At 43.1% G+C, this 23,684-nt stretch overlaps 1 protein-coding gene across 2 annotated transcripts in view; it reads left to right on the top strand.

The window, feature by feature from the left end:
- Positions 1-23,684, top strand: part of IFT43 (intraflagellar transport 43) — an 88,053-nt gene that overhangs the window by 12,681 nt on the left and 51,688 nt on the right. For both annotated transcript variants that reach the window (XM_060004149.1, XM_060004150.1), the window contains exon 3: positions 19,943-20,007. In XM_060004149.1, the coding sequence (XP_059860132.1) occupies positions 19,943-20,007 (65 nt within the window). The remainder of the gene's footprint in view (positions 1-19,942; positions 20,008-23,684) is intronic.

Here is a 23,684-nt window from a genome sequence, read left to right as displayed (position 1 = left end):
TCAGCGCAGGGGCAGATAGCTTGAGGGGCCTGTGGGACCACCATCTGGAGATGTCCGGGAGGCTTTGATGTGTGGGACTCATGCTTTGGACTGGGCTCTGAGCTGGAGCTAAGGGTTTGGGAGCCATTCGTATCGAGGTGGTAAATGAGAGCCCAGCCCTGGAAGGGAGAGTTTGTAGAGAGAGAAGAGGAGAGGCTCTCAGCCAGAATCCGAGGAACCCCTATGTTTAAGGGACACACGGCCAAGGAAGGAGGAGGAGTGGCCAGAGGGGAGAGGGCGTCACCAGGCCCCTGTGCTGTCCAGAGCGCAGGTAAGGGACAGTGTCAGGGACTCAGGGGTCAGGAGGGTCCAGGAAGGCGACACCTTCCCTCTGGAGCAGGGTCTGTCTGATTGAGCAACTAGGGGTCCCTGTATTCACAGGGGAGCAGTCAGAGAAGGGGCCATGTGCACCTGGCACAGGACCACACAGCAGGCAGGCTGTCAGTAAATATTTGCTGAAGGAATTCAGTGGATAGGTTACGATGCTCGTGTACTCACCACCAAATGTAAAGGGCCTCCCTGTCTCCTTCCCAGGTCTCTTTCTTCCTTTTCCTCTGTTATTGAGCCTTCCTCTGTTTCTCCTTTTTTCCCTCCTCTTTCTCTTTTTCCCGTATCTCTTCCTGTTTTTTATTCACCAGCGATAACAGAGGACTCCATCCCCCATACTCCTTTTTGCCCATCCATTCCTATATATTTTTATTGATGTATTTAAAAGTAGAACTTTATTCCTTCATTTATTTATTCACTTATTTATCCTACATTTAATATAATATACACTTTCCAATGCAAAAATGAATAAGATAACTTCGTATTCTAGTTATATCGACCCACACACTTAGAGCAAAAAATTATGATATTTAAGTGGCATCAGAGAGTGGGAGCACAGAAGGAGCAACCAACCCTGCCTGGGACTTAGGGATGGCATCCCAAAGGAGGTGACCCTTGAGGTGGGTTGCAGTGAACGAGGAGGGATTTGCCAGTAAGAGGGAAGGGCAGCGGGAAAAGCCTGTTCTAAGGCATGCGTCGTTAAGGGGCTTGGTGTTTCCAGGGCACAGTGAACAACTTAGTGTCTTAGGAATGAAGGCCTTGCATTCCAAGTGGAGGAGTTTGGATTTATTTTATATGTTGTAGGGATTCCACAAAGATTTTAAAGCAGGGAAAATGTTATTGACTTTGTTTTCTAGGAAAGTGAAGCTGGCAGCTATGTGGAGGATAGTCTAGAGGGCGAGAACTTGTTGGCAGGGAGACCAGTGGGAGGCGGTTGGAGCATCTCCTCCTGAGATGATGAGCCATGAACCAGGCAGTGTTCCCAAACTTCAGGCATTCCCAGACCGTTTTTACAGTTTCGGGTATCCACATACCACTCGCATTAGTGTTAACAATTTTCTTTAAATCACCTCCCTTTTTATACTTAAATGCGTTTATTTTTGAAAAGAAACTACAGTTTTTGATAGTTATGTTTTTCCCAGGACACATTAAAATACACATATGGCTATTTTTAAGAGGCACATCCATGTGCCACCTCCAGTCACCTTGCTTACACCAGTGGCGTGCGTACCTTACTTTGGGAAACGATAACTAAAGCCTGGCAGAGAGGTGAAGAGGAGAGGGCAGTGCCCAGAGACATTTTTCAGGGAAGATGGTTAAGAGGTAGTAACAGATGGACCGTTGGAAGTAGGAGAGAAGGAATGTCTGGAGTTGACTCCATTTGTAGCCGAAAAGGCTGAATGGATAATGATATTTCTGAGACTGAGAACTTAAAGAGTCTCAGCAGTGCGGGGACCAAGAAGAGATGGTTGTTTCAGTTTTGGGCATGTTGAAGAGTTGCCTTCAGGATTTTCAAAGAGATCCGTTGAGTAAACAGTTGAAAATTTGGTCTGGAGCTTAAGAGAGAAAGTTGGAAACGAGTGTTAACAGATGTGGGAGTTACCAGCATATATCATATAATCTGGGGTCTCTAAGAGGAACATACAGGAAGAACTTCTGATTCCTTTGTGTGGCACATAGACCCTTCATTATTTCCAGGTGCAAATGTATGAGGATTTTAAGCAGAGAAGAGAGACAGATTTGCATTTTAGAAAGAGCACGTTGACAGTAATTGGTCAGGGATGGATCCAGGTTTCGTGGGTCCTGAAATTTATACAATTTAGAGACCTTCTTTAAGAAAAAAAATTCAAAATGGATATGAAAGTAAATAGTTGTAATGAGAAAAGAAATCACAGCCAAGTTACTAGGCCTTGGACATTCAGGTTTCTTTCTTGGAGTTCTTGTTAGAAATGCTTGCATAGACACGCCTCCTGATTGAGAGCTAGCTTCTCCTCCCTATCTAGAACTCTGTAACTCCTGTCTAGAACTCTCTGTAACTCCTAGGGTCCCGTGCAGGCAGGGGTGGAGTATAGACTGGAGGAAGGTGAGACTGGAAGCAGGGAGCCCAGGTAGGACCCAGCTGAGAGAAGGCAAAACATGAGCTTGTGAAGCCTTAATTTGCATGGTTGTGCAGTTTTCTCCAACACCCCTCAGCAGGCTAGGTATTGACGCAGTGAAGGCATAGGATTGGCTTGATCCAGGTTGGGGGGAGCTCTAGGGGAAATGTAGGACATGAATGCCATCAGGACCATGGAAGTGAGCTGGGTTGATAGGGAAGGAAGAGAAACCAAGAAGGAAGTTCTTAGATCAGGAGGGGAGGAAGGGACTAGGTATTTCAGATTGGAGCAGCTCCAGCGTATGAGTTCGAAAAAGTAGCAAGGTCATTGGCATTTAAAGGATCAGGGAACTATGAGGCTAAGCATTAGATGAACTGTTCATGTGAACCTTGACTTGACTTAGAATGATGGCACTAGTGTTGGGGGAGGAATGCCCACGTTTTTGCTCAATGTGTGCTCAGGAAATTATTTGTGACAGGGATGAAGAAGGTAAGAGATGCAATGTAGCTGAACAATATGAGTTTCAGAAAAATGTTCCATAATAATTTGAAAGAGTAATGGTCTAGAGGAACTTTGGGGAGCGAGACAGGAGGGTTACCTTGGGACCCTTGTTCGTGGGGTTTCAAAGAATGAACAGGCTCTACTTGAAAGAGCTGCAGGAGAAATGAAGTCCATGGGGGAAAGCCAGGATTTAAGAGAGGCAAGGAGATGGAAAGAGTGGGCTGTGAATAGAGAATGTCTAATCTGCTTGGGAACCATAGGGTGGTGGGCAGAAAGCCTCATTGACCTCATTAGCTAGGCTAGATTTCTTCTCATTATGTGGCATGTCAGTAATTACTGAGAAGGAGCAGAATGATAGTAAAATATTCTCTTAATAATGATACTTTACAGGAAAAGGGTTCAGACTAATGTTGAGTGTGATTGGTGATAGACTGAAACATTTCTGGTCACATGCCTTTACCCAGCATGATAGAGGATTATGTCACCGTGTTTGGCCGATTGCTTTTATATTCCATTTTAATCCCTCTGTTGGCTTTTTAGGTATAGCTTTTTATACTATTTTTTTAGTGGTTGCTCTAGGGATTAGAATATGCATCCTTAACTTACCACTGGCTAGCTAGTGTTAGTATTATATCACTTCACATAAAATGTGAGACCCTTGTGACAGTATAAATCCATTTGTCCCCTTTATCGTTCGTGCTAGTAATGTCATGTACTTTAAAACTACATACTTTATAAAACCCACAATACAATTGTCATTTCACTTTAAACAGTTGTCACTTGGAGAAATTAAGAAAAAAGATAGCCTTTTTTTGGGAATGTTATTTATTTATTTTTTATACATCAGGTTCTTATTAGTTATCTATTTTATACATATTAGTGTATATATGTCAACCCCAGTCTCCCAATTCATCCCACCACCACCGCTTTCCCCCCTTGGTGTCCATACGTCTGTTCTCTACATCTGTGTCTATTTCTGCCTTGCACACCGGTTCATCTGTACCATTTTTCTAGATTCCATCCACATATATGCGTTAATATACAATATTTGCCCTTTCTCTTTCTGACTTACTTCACTCTGTATGACAGACTTTATGTCCATCCACGTCTCTACAAATGACCCAGTTTCGTCCCTTTTTATGGCTGAGTAATATTCCATTGTATATATGTACCACATCTTCTTTATCCATTCGTCTGTCAATGGGCATTTAGGTTGCTTCCATGACCTGGATATTGTAAATAGTGCTTCAGTGAACATTGGGGTGCATGTGTCTTTTTGAATTATGGTTTTCTCTGGGTGTGTGCCCAGTAGTGGGATTGCTGGGTCATATGGTAATTCTATTTTTAGTTTTTTAAGGAACCTCCATACTGTTCTCCATAGTGGCTGTATCAATTTACATTCCCACCAACAGTGCAAGAGGGTTTCCTTTTCTCCGCACCCTCTCCAGCATTTGCTGTTTGTAGATTTTCTGATGATGCCCATTCTAACCAGTGTGAGGTGACACCTCATTGTAGTTTTGATTTGCATTTCTCTGATAATTAGTGATGTTGAGTAGCTTATCATGTGCCTCTTGGCCATCTCTGTGTCTTCTTTGGAGAAATGCCTATTTAGGTCTTCCACCCCTTTTTTAATTGGGTTGTTTTTTTTTAAATATTGAGCTGCATCAGCTGTTTATATTTTGGAGATTAATCCTTTGTCCGTTGACTCATTTGCAAATATTTTCTCCCATTCTGAGGGTTGCCTTTTTGTCTTGTTTATAGTTTCCATTGCTGAGCAAAAGCTTTTAATTTTCATTAGGTCCTATTTGTTTATTTTTGTTTTTATTTCCATTACTTTAGGAGGTGGGTCCAAAAAGATCTTGCTGTGATTTATGTCAAAGAGTGTTCTTCCTGTGTTTTCCTCTAAGAGTTTTATAGTGTCCCGTCTTACATTTAGGTCTTTAATCCATTTTGAGTTTATTTTTGTGTATGGTGTTAGGGAATGTTCTAATTTCATTTGTCTACATGTAGCTGTCCAGTTTTCCCAGCATCACTTATTGAAGAGACTGTCTTTTCTCCATTGTATATTGTTGCCTCCTTTGCCATAGCTTAGTTGACCATAGGTGCTTGGGTTTATCTCTGGGCTTTCTATCCTGTTCCATTGATCTATATTTCTGTTTTTGTGCCAGTAGCATATTGTCTTGATTACTGTAGCTTTGTAGTATAGTCTGAAGTCAGGGAGTCTGATTCCTCCAGCTCCGTTTTTTTCTCTCACGATTGCTTTGGCAAAGATAGTCTTTTATCACCCATATGCTTACCATTATAATTGTTCTTCATCTCCTTCTGTAGATCCAAATTTCCATCTAGTGTCATTTCTCCTTATCCCGAAGAACTTCCCTTAGCATTTCTTGCAGTACAGATTTGCCAAGAACAACTTCTCTATTTGCTCTATCTAAAAATATTTTTATCTCACCCTCATTTTTTTTTTTTTTTTTTTTTTTTGCGGTACGCGGGCCTCTCACTGCTGTGGCCTCTCCGTTGCGGAGCACAGGCTCCGGATGCGCGGGCGCAGCAGCCATGGCCCACGGGCCCAGCCACTCCGCGGCACGTGGGATCCCCCCGGACCAGGGCACGAACCCATGTCCCCTGCTTCGGCAGGCGGACTCCCAACCACTGCACCACCAGGGAAGCCCTCACCCTCATTTTTGAAGGATCTTTTTTATTTATATAGAATTCTGAACTGAACATTTTTTTCTTTCAGCACTTTAAAGATTGTCATTCCTTTGTCTTCTGGCCTTCATTGTTTCTGACGATTGTTCTCCGTTATGTAAGTCTTTTCTCCTTCCTCTGATTGCTTTAAAGCTTCCTTTTTATCTTTGGATTTCAGCAGTTTGACTGTGATGTGCCTAGCTGATTTGCTTTGTATTTGTTCTGCTTGGGATTTGCCGAGATTCTAGGTCAGTAAGTCAATATGTCTCACGAAATGGGAGAATTTTAGGCCATTATTACTTCTAATATGTTTTCTGCTCTGTTTTGTCTCTCCTTGTTCCTGGGACTCCAATTACCTGTATGTTAAACTGCTTGATATTGTCCCTTCGGTTTGTCCTGTGTGTTTTTTTTTTTTTTGTCCCTGAAGCATTGTTAATTTTCCCCTTTCCTTTATCTTTTTGTTCTTCAGATTGGATATTTTCTGTTGATCTGTCTTCAGGTTCACTGATCATTTCCTCTGCTGTCTTCAAACTGAACTTTTCATTTCAGATACTGAACATTTAAATTCTAAAGTTCCATTTCTTTTTTTTACATAGCTTCTATTTCTCTATTAGATTCCCCATTTGTTCATTCATTATGACCATCTTTGAAATCCTTGAACATATATTTATAATACCTGCTTTAAAACCCTTGTCTGTTAATTCCAATATCTGGGTCATGTTGGTGTCAGTTTTTATTGTTTTTACTTTTGACTATAGGTCATGTTTTCATGTTTCTTCACATGTCTGGTAATTTTTGTTGATATGCCGGACATTTTGGATAATACATTGTAGAAACTCTGGATTATGTTACCTTTCTTTGAAAAGTGTTGATTTTTGTTTTAGCAGGCAGTTGAATTATTTTCAGATCACCTTGAATTTGTGAAGACTTGGTTTTAGGTTTTGCTAGGTCAGGTCTGTTTTGGTTTTGCCTTTAGTCCCAGAGCAAATCCCATAGACCCAGGACGTGGTCTTTACTCCTAAGGTGTGGTTTTTCTGGGATTTCAGTGGAAAATCCAAGGTGTGTATCAAGTACCTTTAACTTGGAACTCATATTCCAATCTGTGTCTTGCCTGCAATGGGCAGCAGCTGAAATTTTACCTCCACTCTTTTTTATTTTTAGCCCTTCAGCAATTGCTTTTCACTGAGTTTCTTGGAGTCTCCTCCATGACCAAAGGATTTTAGGGGAGTTTATATGCAGATTTGGGGCTCACTCCTTCCCAGGATTTCTCCCTGTCTATCTTTAGTGACTCTGGCAGCCCCAAATTTGTCCTCAAACCAATAAAACTGCAGCTTCCTGCTTGAATTCTAGCTGCTCAGTTGCTGCCCAGACTGGAGAGTGCACTCAAAGGGAAAATCCATTTAAACATGGATTTTTACCCAGTGCAGTTCTTGTCTTTCAAGGATCAGATCCCCTCCAGTGTCCCTACTGCTTTTGTTTGCCCACTAGTGCCTTCAGATAGTTGTTTTCTATATTTTGTCCAGAGTTTATACTTGGTATCTGTGTGAAGGTGAGTTGAATACAAACTGCTCCCCCATTACTGGATCCAGAAGCTGTCAGTTGCTTTTGGATTGTTTCAGACTACACTGTGGTTTTTTTTCAAGTGGTACTGTTGGCAAGAAACGAATGAGAGTGGTTGGGGCAGAAACAACAAACACTTTCTCTTGGAATAACTGACGGGCATTCAGGTGCCTTAGCTATTGAGACAGGAAGTGTTCTAACATCCCTGGTGATTTGGGAGTAATGATCAGAAACATGGGTATGAAAGAGGCCCAGAGACATGGGATTCAGTCCCCATGATGTAAGAGCTAATCCTTGCAGGTGCTGTGCTGAACACTCTGTAAAGGTAGTCGAGAAAGAACTCTGAAGTTATAGATACAGAGAACAAACAGGTGTTTGCCTGAGGGGAGGGGGCGGGGGAGGAAATAAATAGGTGAGGGAGATTAAAAGGTACCAACTTCCAGCTGCAGAATAAATGAGTCACGGGGATGAAATGTACAGTGTGGAGGGATATAGTCAGTAACTATGTAATATCTTTGTATGGTGACAAGACTCATCGTGGTGATCATTTGGAAAAGTATAGAAATATCAAATCACTGTGTTGTGTAACAGGAACTAACATAGGTCAGTTATACTTCAAAAACAAGCAGACTCATGGAAAAAGAGATGAGGTTTGTGATTACCAGAGGTGGGAGTGGGCGTGGGAGTGGGGGGAAGGGGGAGTTGGACAAAGGCAGTCAGAAGATATAAACTTGCAGTTATAAGATAAATAAGTTCTAGGGGTTTAATGTACAACATGATAAATACTATGAACCCTGCTGTATGATATATATGAAAGTTGTTAAGAAAGTAAATCCTAAGAGGTCTCATCACAAGAAAAAATTTTTTTTCTATCTCTTTAATTCTGCATCTATATGAGATGATAGATATTCATTAAACGTACTGTAATAATAACTTCATGATGTGTGTACATCAGATCATTATGCTGTACCCCTTCAACTTATACAGTGCTGTACATCAGCTGAGTAGGAAGATTTACGGGTTACGTGTACCCAGGCCATGCCTTTTGCACCAGGCCATTGTCACCTGGGAGCAGTTGAGCGGATGGCCTTACGCCTTTCTTGTTTGAGAAAGGGTGGGAAGAGAGCCTGAGAAATCAACCTTGGGCTTGGACTGAAAAGCTGAAGAAGAAAGAGAGCATAGCACGTCTTAACACTGGTCTAGGAGAATGTTTTTTTCCAAAATGAGAGAACCAAGAACACTGTAGCACGTTTTTCATAAACTAAATTTATTCACCATCAAGGACCATTCTTTATTCTGGTTTGTGTCCTTCCTAATTTGGGGAGCTTGAACAGATCCCTTCTTTAATGAAATAGTGGTGAGAGGAAATAGTGTTGTTTTTTTTTAAAGATTCTTAACAAAATTAAAAGCTGTGAACTCGATACTGCCAACCACATCCCACCCCCACCCCCACAAACAAAGTTTGTTTTTCGAAATATTGGCTGTCCATGAAATCTGGAAGTCTAGGAAACGCAGTTCTAGAAGGTTAAAACAGTTTTTGAGGGTTGCTGGGCTCCCTTGAAATCTTGTGAGGGGAGGTAGTGAGGTGTGTGCTAATTTGCCAGCCATGACTTGGTCTCGCCCAGAGCACCTTCCCTCGCCTCCAGGGCCACCGCAGGGTAAAGAACTGCAGTGCGAGGCCTGTGTTGTCCGTGGTCTCACAGCGGTGAACAGAGTAGGGATTTGGACGGGCATTCCTCTCTGCATCCCACAGGATGGGGAATATTCCCAAATGTTCCCACGTACCCTATCATAAAGAGACCCAAATCCCATATTTCAATACACAGTCCTCAAACTGCCCACTTCAAATGACGCAAGGGTTAATATTCTTCCACGCTCCCTCCACTTCTTTTCCATCAATGCCCTTGAGGGATTGTGAGAGATCAGGTTTCCTAAAGCAGCGAGGTTACAGCTTGCTCCTGTGCTCTCCTTCTGTTCCAGGTTATCCCAATCTGGATTGGGTTGAGGTAGCAAGTCTAGGCTCTGCTTATCCGAAGTCACAGGTGCCGGGAGGGCTCGCTTCCTGGAGTGCTGGGAACTCACATCCTCCACGCTGTGCGTCCTTCCGGTTACACACATGCACATGAGTTTTAACAAACTGAAAGGAGTTACGAGAATGACAAAAACTATAGGTTTTGATTTATGATGCAAGTTGAAAGGAATGTTTATTTTGGCTGAACCGAAGAAAGTCTGGGGGAACAGGGTATTTCTTTATAAGTGTGTGGAAGGTATAGACCCAAGAAAGCTGATTTCGGATGACCCAGAGGGATGTAATTGAGATTAAGAGGATGCCACCCAAGGTAAGAACATCCAGGATGAATTTTAAGAATAATTTTTGGGGCTGAAATCTGTTCTCTTTGGATCAGCCTCTTTAACAAATGGCTGGCAGCCCTATCCCATGAGTCATTTGAAGTGGGCAGTTTGATGACTGTATTGAGATATGGGATTTGGGTCTTTTTATGATAGGGTACGTGGGAATATTGGGAGAAGTGTGACACCACGAGAGTAATCGCCAGATACTGTGGTTGCCTGAACATCACATTTATTTCTCAGTGAGCAGAGGGACTGTGACTTCCTCCTCTTGGTTCAGGCAACTTGAAAGAATTTCTCTCTGTTCAGGGAAGCTGGACTAGGTAAGAGCTGGACCCCTGGAATGAAACTTGTGCAAGGCAGTCCCAAATAATATGTTTACCTCCCCCAATCTTCCCGTTGTCTCAACCCTGGGCATTAAGGATTTTTTTCCTCCAAAGGCTGCATTTCATTACTTTTATCATTTCTTATAAATAATATAGTAGCCACTGTCACCAGCACTTATTAAGTGTTTGCTCTGTGCCCAAGATTGTCTCCCGTGTTTACAGTAGGTCTGTAAGAGACTCGTGATCACTCTTATTTTGTGCAGGAGGAAAAGAGGCTTAGTGAAAGTGTGACTAGCCCAAGGCTACCTAGCTTAGAAAGTGAGGATTCTAGAATCTGAGCCCAGGACCATCCCTCCTTTCCCTCCTGTCCCTCTCCTCCCTCCCCTCCCCCTTAAACTATAACTTGAAAACTATAACTTTCCCTCTTTACTTCTTTCTGGCAAACTCCCTCCCCCCTGCCCCCCAGTCACTCATTCTTCAAAGCTACTGCGCTGTTGGTATGTGGAGAGTATCTGTGACATGCAGTAAAGCGACAGCTACTTTCTAAGTACAGAGATTTATATTAAATTCAGCCTAACACAGTTTGGCATAGTGATCAAGCTGTTAAGGTTTATTTTTGGCATCACTTTTTAATCCTGACTTTACCCTTAACCCTTCCCTCATCTTGCCTCACGAAAGAGGTAAGGGTTAGACCAAGCCTCTTGCTGTTCCTCCTGTCTTACTGAACATATTTATATTATCAGTACATATAGATTTGGTTCCAGGACACCTCCTCTGACTCCCCGCCATGGATATCAAAATCGGTGGATGTCAAGTCCCACAGTCCACCCTCCGTATCCATGGTTCCTCATGGATTCCACCAACCACGGATCGTGTTGTACTGTATTTCCTGAAAAAAATCTGCGTATCAGTGGACCCGCATAGTTCAAACCTGTGTAGTTCAACGGTCAACTGTACTTTGTACCCAGAAGATACATGAAGGAGGTGGTCCTTTTGGTTTGGTCTTCCCAGGTCTTAACCTTGTCATTGATCTAGTCTCTCTTGTTCTTGGGCACTTTGTTCCAGTCCAGACAGATTCTTTTCTGTAGCCGCTGTGTCCTTTCACTCCTGTTCTAGCTGGCATGAACCTAGCATCTGGGAAATCATGTATCATCTGGTTCAGTGCCAAGCTTTGGTGTCAGAAACCAAATTGGATTTGAATCCTTGCTTCATTTCTTACTGCTAGGATGATTTTAAATTAATCTCTCAGCTTCAGTTTCCTCGTGGGTAAACTTGTTGCACAGTAGTGGACAGTTCACAGGGTCTCGGGGATTCTGCAAAGTAATCCTTCTAAAGCTTTGGCATAGAGTAAACCCTCAGTAGATGTTGGCTGGTATTATAATTATGAGCTATCAATTAGTTAATGTATTCTTTCTCATTGGCTAGGTTGGCTTATTCACCACTGATCAAATCTGTGTGCTTACGTATTCTCATTTCTCCCTGTAACCTTTTCTTCTCTGTTTTTTGTCCCCACCCGCTCATACAAGTTCAGATTGAATACAAACATTTCATGTCATCGTTTACATCTTTTTGCCTAGATACCCTCTCCCTGAATTGAAAAATACAATTCGTAGACTCAGAGAATCACAGAATTGTAGAATTGGGAGGAATCACTTCTACTATGAGTTAAAATCTAGGATCATGAAACTAGTTAGTGGCAGAGTCAGGACTAGAGCCCAGACTAGAAGCAGTCTGGTCTAGTGTTCTTTCTACCACATTTTTTTCCTTACCCAAATTTCACATATGCATATATGCACAATTAAAACACAATCCACAGCAAATTGGGGGTGGGGTGAGAGGTGCGGGGAGGCACTTTTATTTAGAAACTCATTCTCCCGTCATGTCTAGTCCTGGCAGGGATCTGACCTTACCTTTTGGGTGTAGAGTTGTTTTCTGGCCCTCAGGGTACTGGTGTTCGGAGTTCCCAGCCACAGAGTGGAGAAGGTCTCTGTTCCTGTTCAGCACAGGTCTTCATTGAGCAGATACACCTACGAACAACCCTCGTACTGGTGCTCTCCTCTTCCCCACCCCTGTCTTTTTTCTCTTTTGTTAATCTGAACTTCATGCATCTAGTTTTTCTTTTTTACCTTTAGCTTTTCATTAAAATTTGAAACATCCAGAAAAGTAGAAACAATAGTACAATGAACAACATACACCCACCACCTAGGTTCAATTGTTTTCAACATTTTGCTGTATTTGCTTGAATGATAATTTTTTAAATATTTTAAAATATGTATTTACATGTTTTACATATAACTTTTTGCTGAGTTATTTCAAAGCAAACATCATGAAATGTCACTTAAATTCTTCAGCATATATCTCTGAGAAATAGGGACATTTTCCTAGAAATCCACAACTCCACACCTAACAGTATTAGCAATTCCCTAATACCATCTATTACCCAGGCCATATTCATTTCCCTCAGTTGTCTCCAGAATATCTTTTATAGCTAACTGTTTTCAAACCAGGATCCAATCAAGAACCACTCTACTAAGTTTCTCTCTCTTAAGTCTCTTTTAAAAAATTTGGAATAGTCTCCACCCCAGCCCCCTTTTTAATGGTATTAACCTTTTGAAGAGTTTGGGCCAGTTATTCTCAGAGTTTCCCTTGTGCTGGCTTTTCTGATTCTTTTTTCCTAGTGTCACTGAACTTCCTCCTCTTTCACCTGATCTGCAGTAAGCCGGAAGTCAGATTGGAAGGCTTGCTTACATTCCAGCTGAATGCTTGGGGCAGTATCTTTTCCTGGGTGGCACTGTATGCCTCAGGTGGTAGCACATCACGTCCCCATTGTTGACGTGCTAAGTGTGATCACTGAGTTAGGGTGCTGACAGATATCTCTGTTGTCAAGGAACATTTTCTCCCTCGCACCTGGCACATAATGTGTGGGGCGATTCTTTGGCATCAAGAGAATGTCCAGTTCCCTGTCAATCAGTCTTTCACCTAATGGCTTTAGCATCTATTGACGATCAGGTTTCTGTCTTATACTAAAATAGAGTTCGCATCTTGCTATGTCCATTTCAGCTTGAAAGAGCTACATTTATTCATAAGGGTTCAGTTATAAGCTTGCATGCTCCATTACCTGCCATGACCTTAAACCCGTGAGGGGAAGACTCAGGTCTGTGACGAATTAGTTGTCAGACCCAGGTTGAGGCTGGAGGAAGAAATTGGCAGAGATGGAACTGTGCCTGGTGGACAGATTTGAGGAATAAATGCAGCCCCTGCAGTGTGCGCACCTATTAATAAATGTTAGTCTTCTCTCTCCTCAAGCACATAAGAGCAGCTTTCCTGGGTCTTCCGTCAGGTTGCTGGAGGAAGGAAAGGAAGTTTGTTTTTAGCCAGAAATCAAGGGTTGGACATGGGAGGTGGGAGGTGGGAGGTGTGCAGTGGCTCTTGCTTAACTGAATGCCTTTTCTTTGGGGAATTCATGCGTGTGTTTGGACTGGCTTTTTGAAACAGGCTGCCGTTTGGATTTTGGACTGATTCACATTGTGGGGTTTCTCCAGGACTTCTGAGAGTGTGTGAGAAGTTTCTAAACTCAAAAGGCTCCTTTTTTGGCACTGCAGTATCTTTTCTATTTCGGCATCTTAAGAATCTGGGGGAACCATATAAAGATCAGAAACAAGTCTAGCCCTAAAGGCTCCCTGTGACTTGGTAATTCCAGTTAGTTGAATCCTGGCCCATTCGGATGAGACCATATAAAGTGGCCGTTTCCTGAATTTCCTGCTCTCTGCCTCTCATCGGCTCCTTTTTGTAGAAAGCTGGTATTTCAGGACCGCAACCACCAGTCACGTGCTTCCACCCCTTTACTCGCAGTCATTTCTGCCCCTGTTTATTTTTGGAGAGAGCACATTTTTGCTTCTCTCCAGGAGCTATGCGGGGTCCTGCCCCCTCCGTCCATCAGGCGGCAGCCCCGGCAGGCTGTGCTGCTTTCCCACACTCGGAGACGTGACTCCAGCTTTTAAGAGAGAACACGAGGGATGCACTACTTAAGGGCTACCGTCACCCGCTCCTATTTCTGTCCCTCCTGGGGTTGCACATTTTAAGACTCTTTCTTTTTTAAAAACAAGTTTGGGTAATGTTACCTGGCGGTAAATCTACCAAAATTGGAAATCGTTTTCCCAGCAGATGTCTTGGGGCCATGCCTTATTTAAAGGATAAGCCAGGACTTTTGAATTCTAGGTCTAGGTCCTCTCTTCTTTCTGGCTTTTAAGATCATTCGAGCTCTACTCTCTCTCACCCATCTGGGTTTGTTTGTTTGTTTGTTTGTTTTTCCCTCCTTCCTAACACAGGGATAGGAAACAGATTTCTTCCAGAGTCATACCTCATACAGATGGGTGATGTCTTCCCAGGTGCTTGGTCAAGGAGGATTGTGGAGTTGGTGGGCTCGGTGGAAAAAAAAGCCACAGCTGTCTTAGACTAAGTTTCTAGTTTCAAGGATGGAGCAAGAGTAAATTCCTTTTTCTTTAAATGCCCAGGTCATTACACAGAGAACCCAGACGCACAAGATTTGAGAAATAATAACTCACACATTCATGTCTCCTCTTGTCCTACCCACACCTGGTGGGCAGGAGAGGGAAGGACCCCTGGCCCAAATGGTGGGGTCCGTAATGAAGGGTGACAACTTCTCAGCACTTTCTGTGAGGACTGGGCTCTGACAGTGAGCTGGGGAGGGCATTCATGCTCCCAGAGCTGCCCAGCATCTGATCTGTCACCACAGGCAGGGAGAGCACAGCAATTCTGGCAGCTGATTCTAAAAGGAGCAACAGCAGGGTCTTGGTCTAGAGTGTGTCCTGTGTTTCACGTCGTCGTGGGGGGAGGGCCGCGGCGCTCTTTCTGAAACTGTGCTAACAGGTGTCTCGATGACGTCGTCATAGCTCTTAGGGAGAGCAGCCAGATATTCAGGGGCTGGACCGTCCATGCAAAAGAACCCACCAGACCTTTGAAATTGTATTGTGAAAAACCAGTCACCCGCTTACGTTTCAAAGATCATTTGCACCTAATTTTAAACTACTCCATTGTGATCAAGTTGCATCAGCTTTCGCTTCCAGCCTGCGTTGTACAGTGATAGGTGCTGAGGACCTTGGACCCTGACCAGTACAGTGATCAGTGAACAGCATTTGCTACAGCCTGAGTGTTATGTGCTATCCTGGTGTCACTGCACCTTGCATCTGGTTGCTTCTGGAATGCTTTTCCTTTACATTTCTGCTTATCTTTCCAATCCAGGGCCAGCCCCACTTATTCCATAAAGCTTCCGTCAACCTCCTCGTCCTCAGCACTTCCCACGCTGGTACGATTCTGTGTAGCCTTCAGTCAGGCCTTGCAAACGTAGGCACGCTTGTCAGAGCGCTGTCTGAATGATGCCCCAGGAGAGTGTGGCCCAATAAGAACCACCAAAGGTGACGAGAAAACTGCAGAGTTTAGTGGAACTGCCCCAGGGCTGAGGGATTCCTCCTCAGCTTCACCTTTGGACCCTGATGCAGCCTCTCGCTGGAAGGACTGTCAGTTCCTCCATCCCTGATACCTACCTCCCCACTCCAGTGTGGCTTTGGCGTTTTCAGATTAAGCCCAATGTCCATCACATAGATTTCATACAGACCTGATACACCCTGAATTCTGCCTCTTTCCAGCCTCATTGGACCCGGGGTATCATTTGAGGACAGGGATGACGTCTTCTGCTTTTTCTAACTCACCTGATGCATGTAGGACAGTGCTCAGCTCCCCACATAGGAACCAAGTTGAATTCTGGGGACAAGCCTTTGTCACTTGGTAATAATGGTTAATTACATCTGTCTCATGGAGACAGGGTATTTGTGTTTTTTGTTTTGGTTTTTTTTTGCGGTACGTGGGCCTCTCACCGCTGTGGCCTCTCCCGTTGCGGAGCACAGGCTCCAGACGTGCAGGCTCAGCAGCCACGGCTCACGGTCCCAGCCGCTCCACGGCATGTGGGATCTTCCCAGACCAGGGCACGAACCCGTGGCCCCTGCATCGGCAGGCAGACTCTCAACCACTGCGCCACCAGGGAAGCCCGGAGACAGGGTATTTGTGTGTGCCCGTAACAAGACTCATAGTGGGGAGTATTTATTAAAAAAAGAAAAACGAAGAATTTCTTATCCTAGGACTCAGAGTATTAAATCATGACCATAAGGATTCCCCATCAGGAGAGACATCTCCCGCCAAACACCCAAGCCCTACCTTGCAGAGAGCTGAGTTCTGCCCGCCCCCCATCTCCCGGCCACCTCAGTGCTCTCTCAGAGGTTGGCCAGGACTCCCAGTGGGGAGCAGGGAAGGCCACTATAACCCTGCCCCATTTGGTGCAGAGAAGTACTTTGTAACTCTTCCTCTCCCAGGTGATCTCAAGGAAAAGCAGCCTATACGGTTTTTACAACATTATGTCAACTCCGGAAGTCTTCAGTTATTAGTGCAAAAGCCCCTTTGATTTGGGGACTACTTGTTAAATTCTTCGGCTGCGGAGGAGTGACTCTTGTGTGGTGGTCTTTCTGTTTCGAAGCTGCTGTCCTAATTTAGCAGCTGGCACTGTTTCGGAGTGGAAAGAAGATGAGAAAAGAAGTGTCTTTGTGTTACGTCTAGGCCGAAGGGATTCTCACTCATCCTTCCAATAGCTGTGACTTTCTGGGGTTTGTGGTTAAAGAAGAGAAAGCAGATCATTTGGGGGTTTGGAATCTTAGGGAACTTTATTAACCATATGATGCATCAGTAGTCAAAATGACAGCTCAGGCCAGGCTCAGAGGAGTCTTTATTCCCCCTCTTTTCCAAATGGTACAGTATATGTTATTACACGTGGCCTAACCTTTCAAATATTGACATTAGTGATGCTGCTGCTGCTGCTAACAGTAAAAATATAGTACTTGTTATGTGCCAGGCACTGCTCTAAGCATTTACCATATAGTCACTAATTTAATCCCTCAACAGCTCAGTGGTTACTCAAAGGAGTGAGTTTTGACCTAAATTTATGTCACTTATGCTCCTTTTCCACTATGCCTAATCTTTCACAATCCCTCCCCAGTTCAATCCCTGCTCCTCTTGTCCACCACCACCTTTTTTTTTTTTTTTTTTGCTGCGTTGGGTCTTTGTTGCTGTGTGCGGGCTTTCTCTGGTTGCGGCAAGCAGGAGCTACTCTTCGATATGGTTCGCGGGCTTCTCATTGCAGTGGTTTCTCTTGTTGCGGAGCACGGGCTCTAGGCGCACGGGCTTCAGTAGTTGTGGCTCGTGGGCTCTAGAGCGCAGGCTCAGTAGTTGTGGTGCACGGGCTTAGTTGCTCTACATCACGTGGGATCTTCCTGGACCAAGAATTGAACCCAAGTCCCCTGCATTGGCAGGCGGATTCTTAACCACCGCGCCACCAGGGAAGTCCCCTCCTGTCCCCCTTGTCACCTACACCCCATGGCAGAAAGCAGAGGTGGGGTCAGGACACACAGGTTGAGGAACCTTGCCAAGGCCACCAGACCCCTTCCCTTCTTCTTGTAGACTATCAGTGGAAAAGTGCCAAATAGGCCTGGGCCTCCTGACACCATGGCAACACGGATTTCACGTGGGTTTATTCTGTCCAACACCCAGAGCAAAGAGCAGACAACAGGGGATCCCAGCTCTGAGAAGCTAGTTCCAGGGCCACACACTCAGATGCCACAGGGGCTAGGCAGGGCACCTGGGTGAGTGAAGTGGGACTGGGGGTTAGACACAGGCATACCTGCAGTGTGCACACTGACGTGGTAAGAAAAGATCTCACTTCCACCCAAGAAATATGCTTGTTCCCATTTTTGTCAAAACATCTGACATAGCTTTCATTTTCCCACTTCCAGTAGGCCTAGGAAGCGAGAGAGAATTCTGTACTGGAAGAGAAACAACAGCACAACCGCCATCGTAATAGATGTCAACTGGCACCTGACTTCAGCAGGAAGGAGAGAGACAGAGCGGGTGGGGGCTGTGGCGAGCTAGAATGCACGTGTCCAGTCACCAGAGGGCGGCTGCTTCTCAGCCCCAGCATTGCTAGAGTTTCCAGTTTTCCGAGAGAAGCCGGAGAGTCCTGTTTTGTGTGGAAATCTTACAATTTTTAGAATGGTAGTTTAAATTTAAAAACAGACAAAAACCACTGTATGGCCAAACGAAATATGCAGTTCCTAGTTGTGACCTCCAAATTCAGGAATGCACATTGTCACAAGATGGTCCTACCCTTGGGTAAAGGAAAGTGGGATGTTATCTGCAAAAGCATAGGGAAGAAAGCTGTGGGCCAGATTCGTTTAAAACCTCCTGTAGGGGCCCGATATGGTTCAGTTCCAATCTCTTTAACATTTGCAATGCCTTCCACATGGTAAGAGCTGAACAAGACAACGTTCTTGGTCTCTGCTTATACACAACTTTGGCTTGTGGTAGTTTGGGCTTATTCTGATTCCAGCTGGTCCTTATAGTTCCAACACTCAGTGCTGTCTGAGCAGCCTAACCTCTGAGCTTCAGTTCCAGATTCCTGGGACAGAGAACTTGATTGGTTGTGACTGGCTCTGACTGGTGCAGCCCTGGTTCAGTCACCTGTGTCTAAGGGAAGAGGGGTCCTGGGATGGAAGGCTTCTCCGTCCAGCCTGGGGACCGGTGATTGTGTGTGGCAGGGATACTAAAAAAGGATGCATGGACTGGGAATTAATGGTGGGGATCTCTTCGTTCATCTTCTTTGGGTTCCCCCCGAGAGAGACAAGCAATAGTGCGTTTTCTACTTCTACATTTTTGTTGTTTCTGAGAGTACAGAACCTCATTACTCAAGTTTGTTTTCTCTAAAGTACTACTTAGGTTTCCCAGGAGCTAAGTTGGATGCAGGCTTTCCAGGACTTGCCTTCTCCTCCATCAGGCCTTTCCAACAGTTTCTGCTTCATCCCGCAGAAAGACTCCGTCTCTAGATGGAACATGTCCTTGGCAGGCTGGGGTGCTACCAGAGAAGCAGGAAAGGAAACACATCTTGGTGTAAAATAGAAATATCAAAAGTTAAAAGGTATTTCACCATATTGAGGGAATGTTTTCTTAAAAAGCTGCAAGCTAGGTTTTAAGCAACAGATTGAAAGGGCATTACAGTGATTTCAGCGCAGGAGTCTGCAGAATACTTCCCGCCAAATTTGGCCCACTGCTTGTCTCTGTAAAGTTTTATTGGAACACATTACACCCAGGTGTTTACTTCTTGTCTGTGGTTTGATTGCCCTGCAGCTTCAGAGTTGAGTAGCTGCAACAGAGACTGTGCGGCCCACAAAATCAAAAATAGTTACAAGAATTCCTGCACTTGGGTTTGTGGATGTATCTATCGCAGGTGAATGCTTCCTGCCCAAATAACTTGAGTAGCTTTTTAACCCACCACTTGAGTTTGTGTCTTTGAAGCAAGCCTCTCTCTTATATTTTTATTTTATTACTTTTCTTTTTATAAAAGTGATATAAATTGACGGTAAAAAGGAATTGGAAAATGCACAACAGCATAAAGAAGGAAAAAGGAATCGCCATAATTCTTTCACTGGATCCTCTCATTCATGCACTGATAGCTGATTAACGCTACATGTTCTGTGTTAGTGATCTTTTCACAAAATTAGAAGCATATAGCTACTATTTTGAACATGTTTTAAAAAGTTAGCACATGTTGAACTTTCTCATATCATTAATTCCTTTTTAATACAGTTTTTTATTATTGCATAGTATTTTCACATGTGTATTCCGTGATTTACTTAAATTCCTTATTGACATCCAGTTATTCATTATATTCAAAAATGACATTGTGTTTCTCTCTGATTATTTCCTTGGGATAAATTCCTGGGGTTAGAATTGCTGGCTCAAAAAGTGTGAGCATTTCTAAGGCTTTCAGTAGACGTTGCCAGATTGTCCTCCAGAAGGGTACGAAAGCACCCAGGTTTCATAGTATTGTATTTGCATTTGAAGGTTTCAGAAGGTTGGTTTAGGTTACCTTAACCTCAGCCCTGTGTGCTTGAACGCTGGTCTTGGGTGACTGTTTTGTTGACGTCTCTTCCCTTGCAGGCTCCCCCTCCCAAGCCACCACGCAGGCAAGGAGGCTGGGCAGATGACTCCATGAAGGCTTCCAAGTGAGTGCTGGCAGGTCACGGGGTGGGGGGCGGGGACGGGGGGCGGGCAGGGGACACTGTGCTCCTGTGTTGTTCTTTTATTTTTTATAACCGCTTTACTGAGATGTAATTCATATACCTTACAATTCACCCCTTTGAAAGGTACAATTCAGCTGTTCTTAGTATATTTTCAGAGCTGTAGTGTCATCACCACAATCACTTTTAGAACATTTTTATTACCCCCTAAAGAAACGCCATACCCATTAGTAGTCACTGCCTGTGTCCCCCTGCAACCTCCCCAGCCCCAGGCAACCACCAACCTGTTTTCTGTCTCTCTGATTTGCCTATTCTGGACATTTCATGTAAATGGAATCATATGTTACGTGGTCCTTTATGACTGGCTTCTTTCACTTGGCATGTTTTCAAAGTTCCTCCGTATTCTAACATTCTGTGTTTCTCTTAAAGTTACTTTCTTTTTTTTTTTTTTTTTTTTTTTTTTCCGGTACGCGGGCTTCTCACTGTTGTGGCCTCTCCCGTTGCGGAGCACAGGCTCCGGACGTGCAGGCTCAGCGGCCATGGCTCACGGGCCCAGCCGCTCCGCGGCATGTGGGATCTTCCCGGACCGGGGCACGAACCTGTGTCCCCTGCATCAGCAGGCGGACTCTCAACCACTGTGCCACCAGGGAAGCTCTTAAAGTTACTTTCTAAACAGAATGGACTTGCCTGTTAGTTACTGCTGGATTACAAATCATTTTGGTCTTTAATCCCTTGTAGTAAGTCTCAGACGAAAGGTAAACCAATATACATGTATGTATGTATATACGTTTACTACACCAGTGTGATGGCCAACGATAAACTCAGGGAAGGAATTTCTTTTTCTCAAAGAAGAGTCATTACTTTTGTTCAGAATTTCCTTCAGCAGTTGTTACCTTCAAAATAGCACTAACGAAAATATTTTTTTCCAGTTTTCCCCCCTTCCTCCTCCCTTCCACTCCCCAGCTCTAAACACACACACACACACACACACACACACACACACACACACATACGTGCATATACCCTTTTTTTCTCCCCTGAATCATCTGAAAATAAGCTGCAGTCATCATGATATTTCACCTCTTAATATTCCAACATGCATCTCTGAAGATTAAGGACATTCTCTAAATAATCACATATAATGATCACATCTAAGAAATTTCATAAAGATTTAATAATATTTAAAATATAGTCTATATTTAAATTTCCCCAGTTGTCCCCAAAATCTCTTCTGTGGTTCCAGGATCCAATCAGAATTCACACATTATGTTGGTAGTTCTGTCTCTTTTTAGGCTCTTTTAGTCTCTAAAATAATTCCAGCTCCCCTTCACCCTACTACACCTCCACCCAGTATATTGACTTTTTTGAGGAATCCAGGTCAGTTGTCTTGTAGAGCGTCTCACATTCTAGATTTCTCTGATTGATTCCTCATGATCAGATTCAAGTTAAATGTTTTTGGCAAGAACAGGTGATATTGTGTACTTTTTATTGTATCAGAATGGTACAGAAAGATATACTCAGAGATATCTCACTCCCATCCTTATTCTTTCTACCTCATTCCCATCCATCTCCCATGGGTAACTTCTTTATTAGTTTGTTTTATCCTTCCTGTACTTCTTTTTGCAAAAAATAAGCATGTATATATAAATTTAAAATGGATCCCTATTTGTTTCTATATGTTAAGATTCAGCAAACTGTGGCCCACGGGCCAGCCACCTGCTTTTATACAATTTTTAAAGGTTACTTTCCATTTATAGTTATTACAGAATATTGGCTATATTCCCCTTCTTGTTGTACAGTACATCCTTGAGCCTGTCTTACACCCAGCAGTTTTACCTCGCACTCCCCCACCCTATATTGCCCCTCCCCACCCTCATTCCCCACTGGTAACCACTAGTTTGTTCTCTGTGAGTCTGCTTCTTTTTTGTTATATTTACTAGTTTCTTGTATTTTTTAGATTCCACATAGAAGTGATATCATACAGTATTTGTCTTTCTCTGTCTGACTTATTTCACTTAGCCTAATGCCCTCCAAGTCTATCTATGTTGCTACAAACAGCAAAGTTTTCTTCATTTTTTTAATGGCTGAGTACTATTCCCTTGTATCTCTATACACCACTTCTTAATCCATTCACCTGTTGATGGACATTTAGGTTGCTTCCATATCTTAGCAATTGTAAATAATGCTGCTAAAAAAATTGGGGTACTTGTATCTTTTCAAATTAGTGTTTTTGTTTTGTTTTGTTTGTTTTGGATATATACCCAGGAGTGTCATTGCTGGGTCATATGGTAGTTCTATTTTTAGTTTTTTGAGAAACCTCCGTACTGTTTTCCACAGTGGCTGCATCAATTTATATTCCCACCAACACTGTATAAGGGGTCCCTTTCTCCACATCCTTGCTAACAGTTGTTATTTGTATTCTTTTTGATGATAGCCATTCTGACAGGTGTAAGGTGATATCTCCTTGTGGTTTTGATTTGCATTTCCCTGATGGTTAGCGATGCTGAGCATCTTTTCATGTGCCTGGTGGCTCTCTGCGTTTCCTCTTTGGAAAAATGTCTATTCAGTTCTTCCGCCCATTTTTTAATCAAGTTGTTTGGTTTTTTTTGATGTTGAGTTGTGTGAGCTGTTTATATATGTTGGATATTAACCCCTTATTGGTCATATCATTTGCAAATATTTTCTCCCATTCAGAAGGTTGTCTTTTCATTTTGTCAATGGTTTCCTTTGCTGTGAAAAAGCTTTTAAATTTAATTAGGTCCCATTTATTTATTTTTGCTTTTATTTCCTTTACTTTAGGAGAGGATCAAAAAAAAATATTGCTGCAATTTATGTCAAAGAGTGTTCTGCCTATGTTTTCCTCAAGTTGTTTTATAGTATCTGGTCTCACATTTAGGTCTTTAATCCATTTTGAGTTTATTTTTGTGTATGGTATTAGAGAATGTTGTAATTTCATTCTTTTACATGTAGCTGTCCAGCTCTCCCAGCACCACTTGTTGAAGAGATTGTCTTTTCTCCATTGTATACTCTTGCCTCCTTTGTCATTGATCAGGTGACTGTAAGTGCACAACCACCTGTTTTTATATATCATGTTTTATTGGAACACGACCACACGCTAAGTCTACATTTTATTTATTTATTTTTGTTGTTGTTTTTGAAGTAGAGTTGATTTACAATGTTGTGTTAATTACTTCTGTACAGCAAAGTGACTCAGTTATACATACATGCATTCTTTTTCAAATTCTTTTCCATTATGGTTTTATCACAGGATATTGAATACAGTTCCCTGTGCTATGCAGTAGGACCTTGTTGTTTATCCATCCTATATATACCAGCTGGCATCTGCTAATCCCACACTCACAGTCCTCCCCTCCCCAACCCCCTCCCCATTGGCAACCACCAGTCTGTTCTCTATGGCTCTGATTCTGTTTCTGTTTCCTAGATAGCTTCATTTGTGTCGTATTTTAGATTCCACATATAAGTGATATCATATGGTGTTTGTCCTTCTCCTTCTGGCTTTGCTTAGTATGATAATCTCTAGTTACATCCATGTTGCTGCAAATGGCATTTATCCATTATCTTTATCCATTCATCTGTTGATGGACATTTAGATTGTTTCCATGTCATGGCTGTTGTGCATAGTGCTGCTAGGAACATAGGGG

Source organism: Delphinus delphis, chromosome 2 (genome assembly GCF_949987515.2).
Source record: "Delphinus delphis chromosome 2, mDelDel1.2, whole genome shotgun sequence".
Classification (NCBI taxonomy): Eukaryota; Metazoa; Chordata; class Mammalia; order Artiodactyla; family Delphinidae; genus Delphinus; species Delphinus delphis.
Note: the sequence above shows the minus strand (reverse complement) of the source record. Positions and strands in the feature narration are given on the sequence as shown.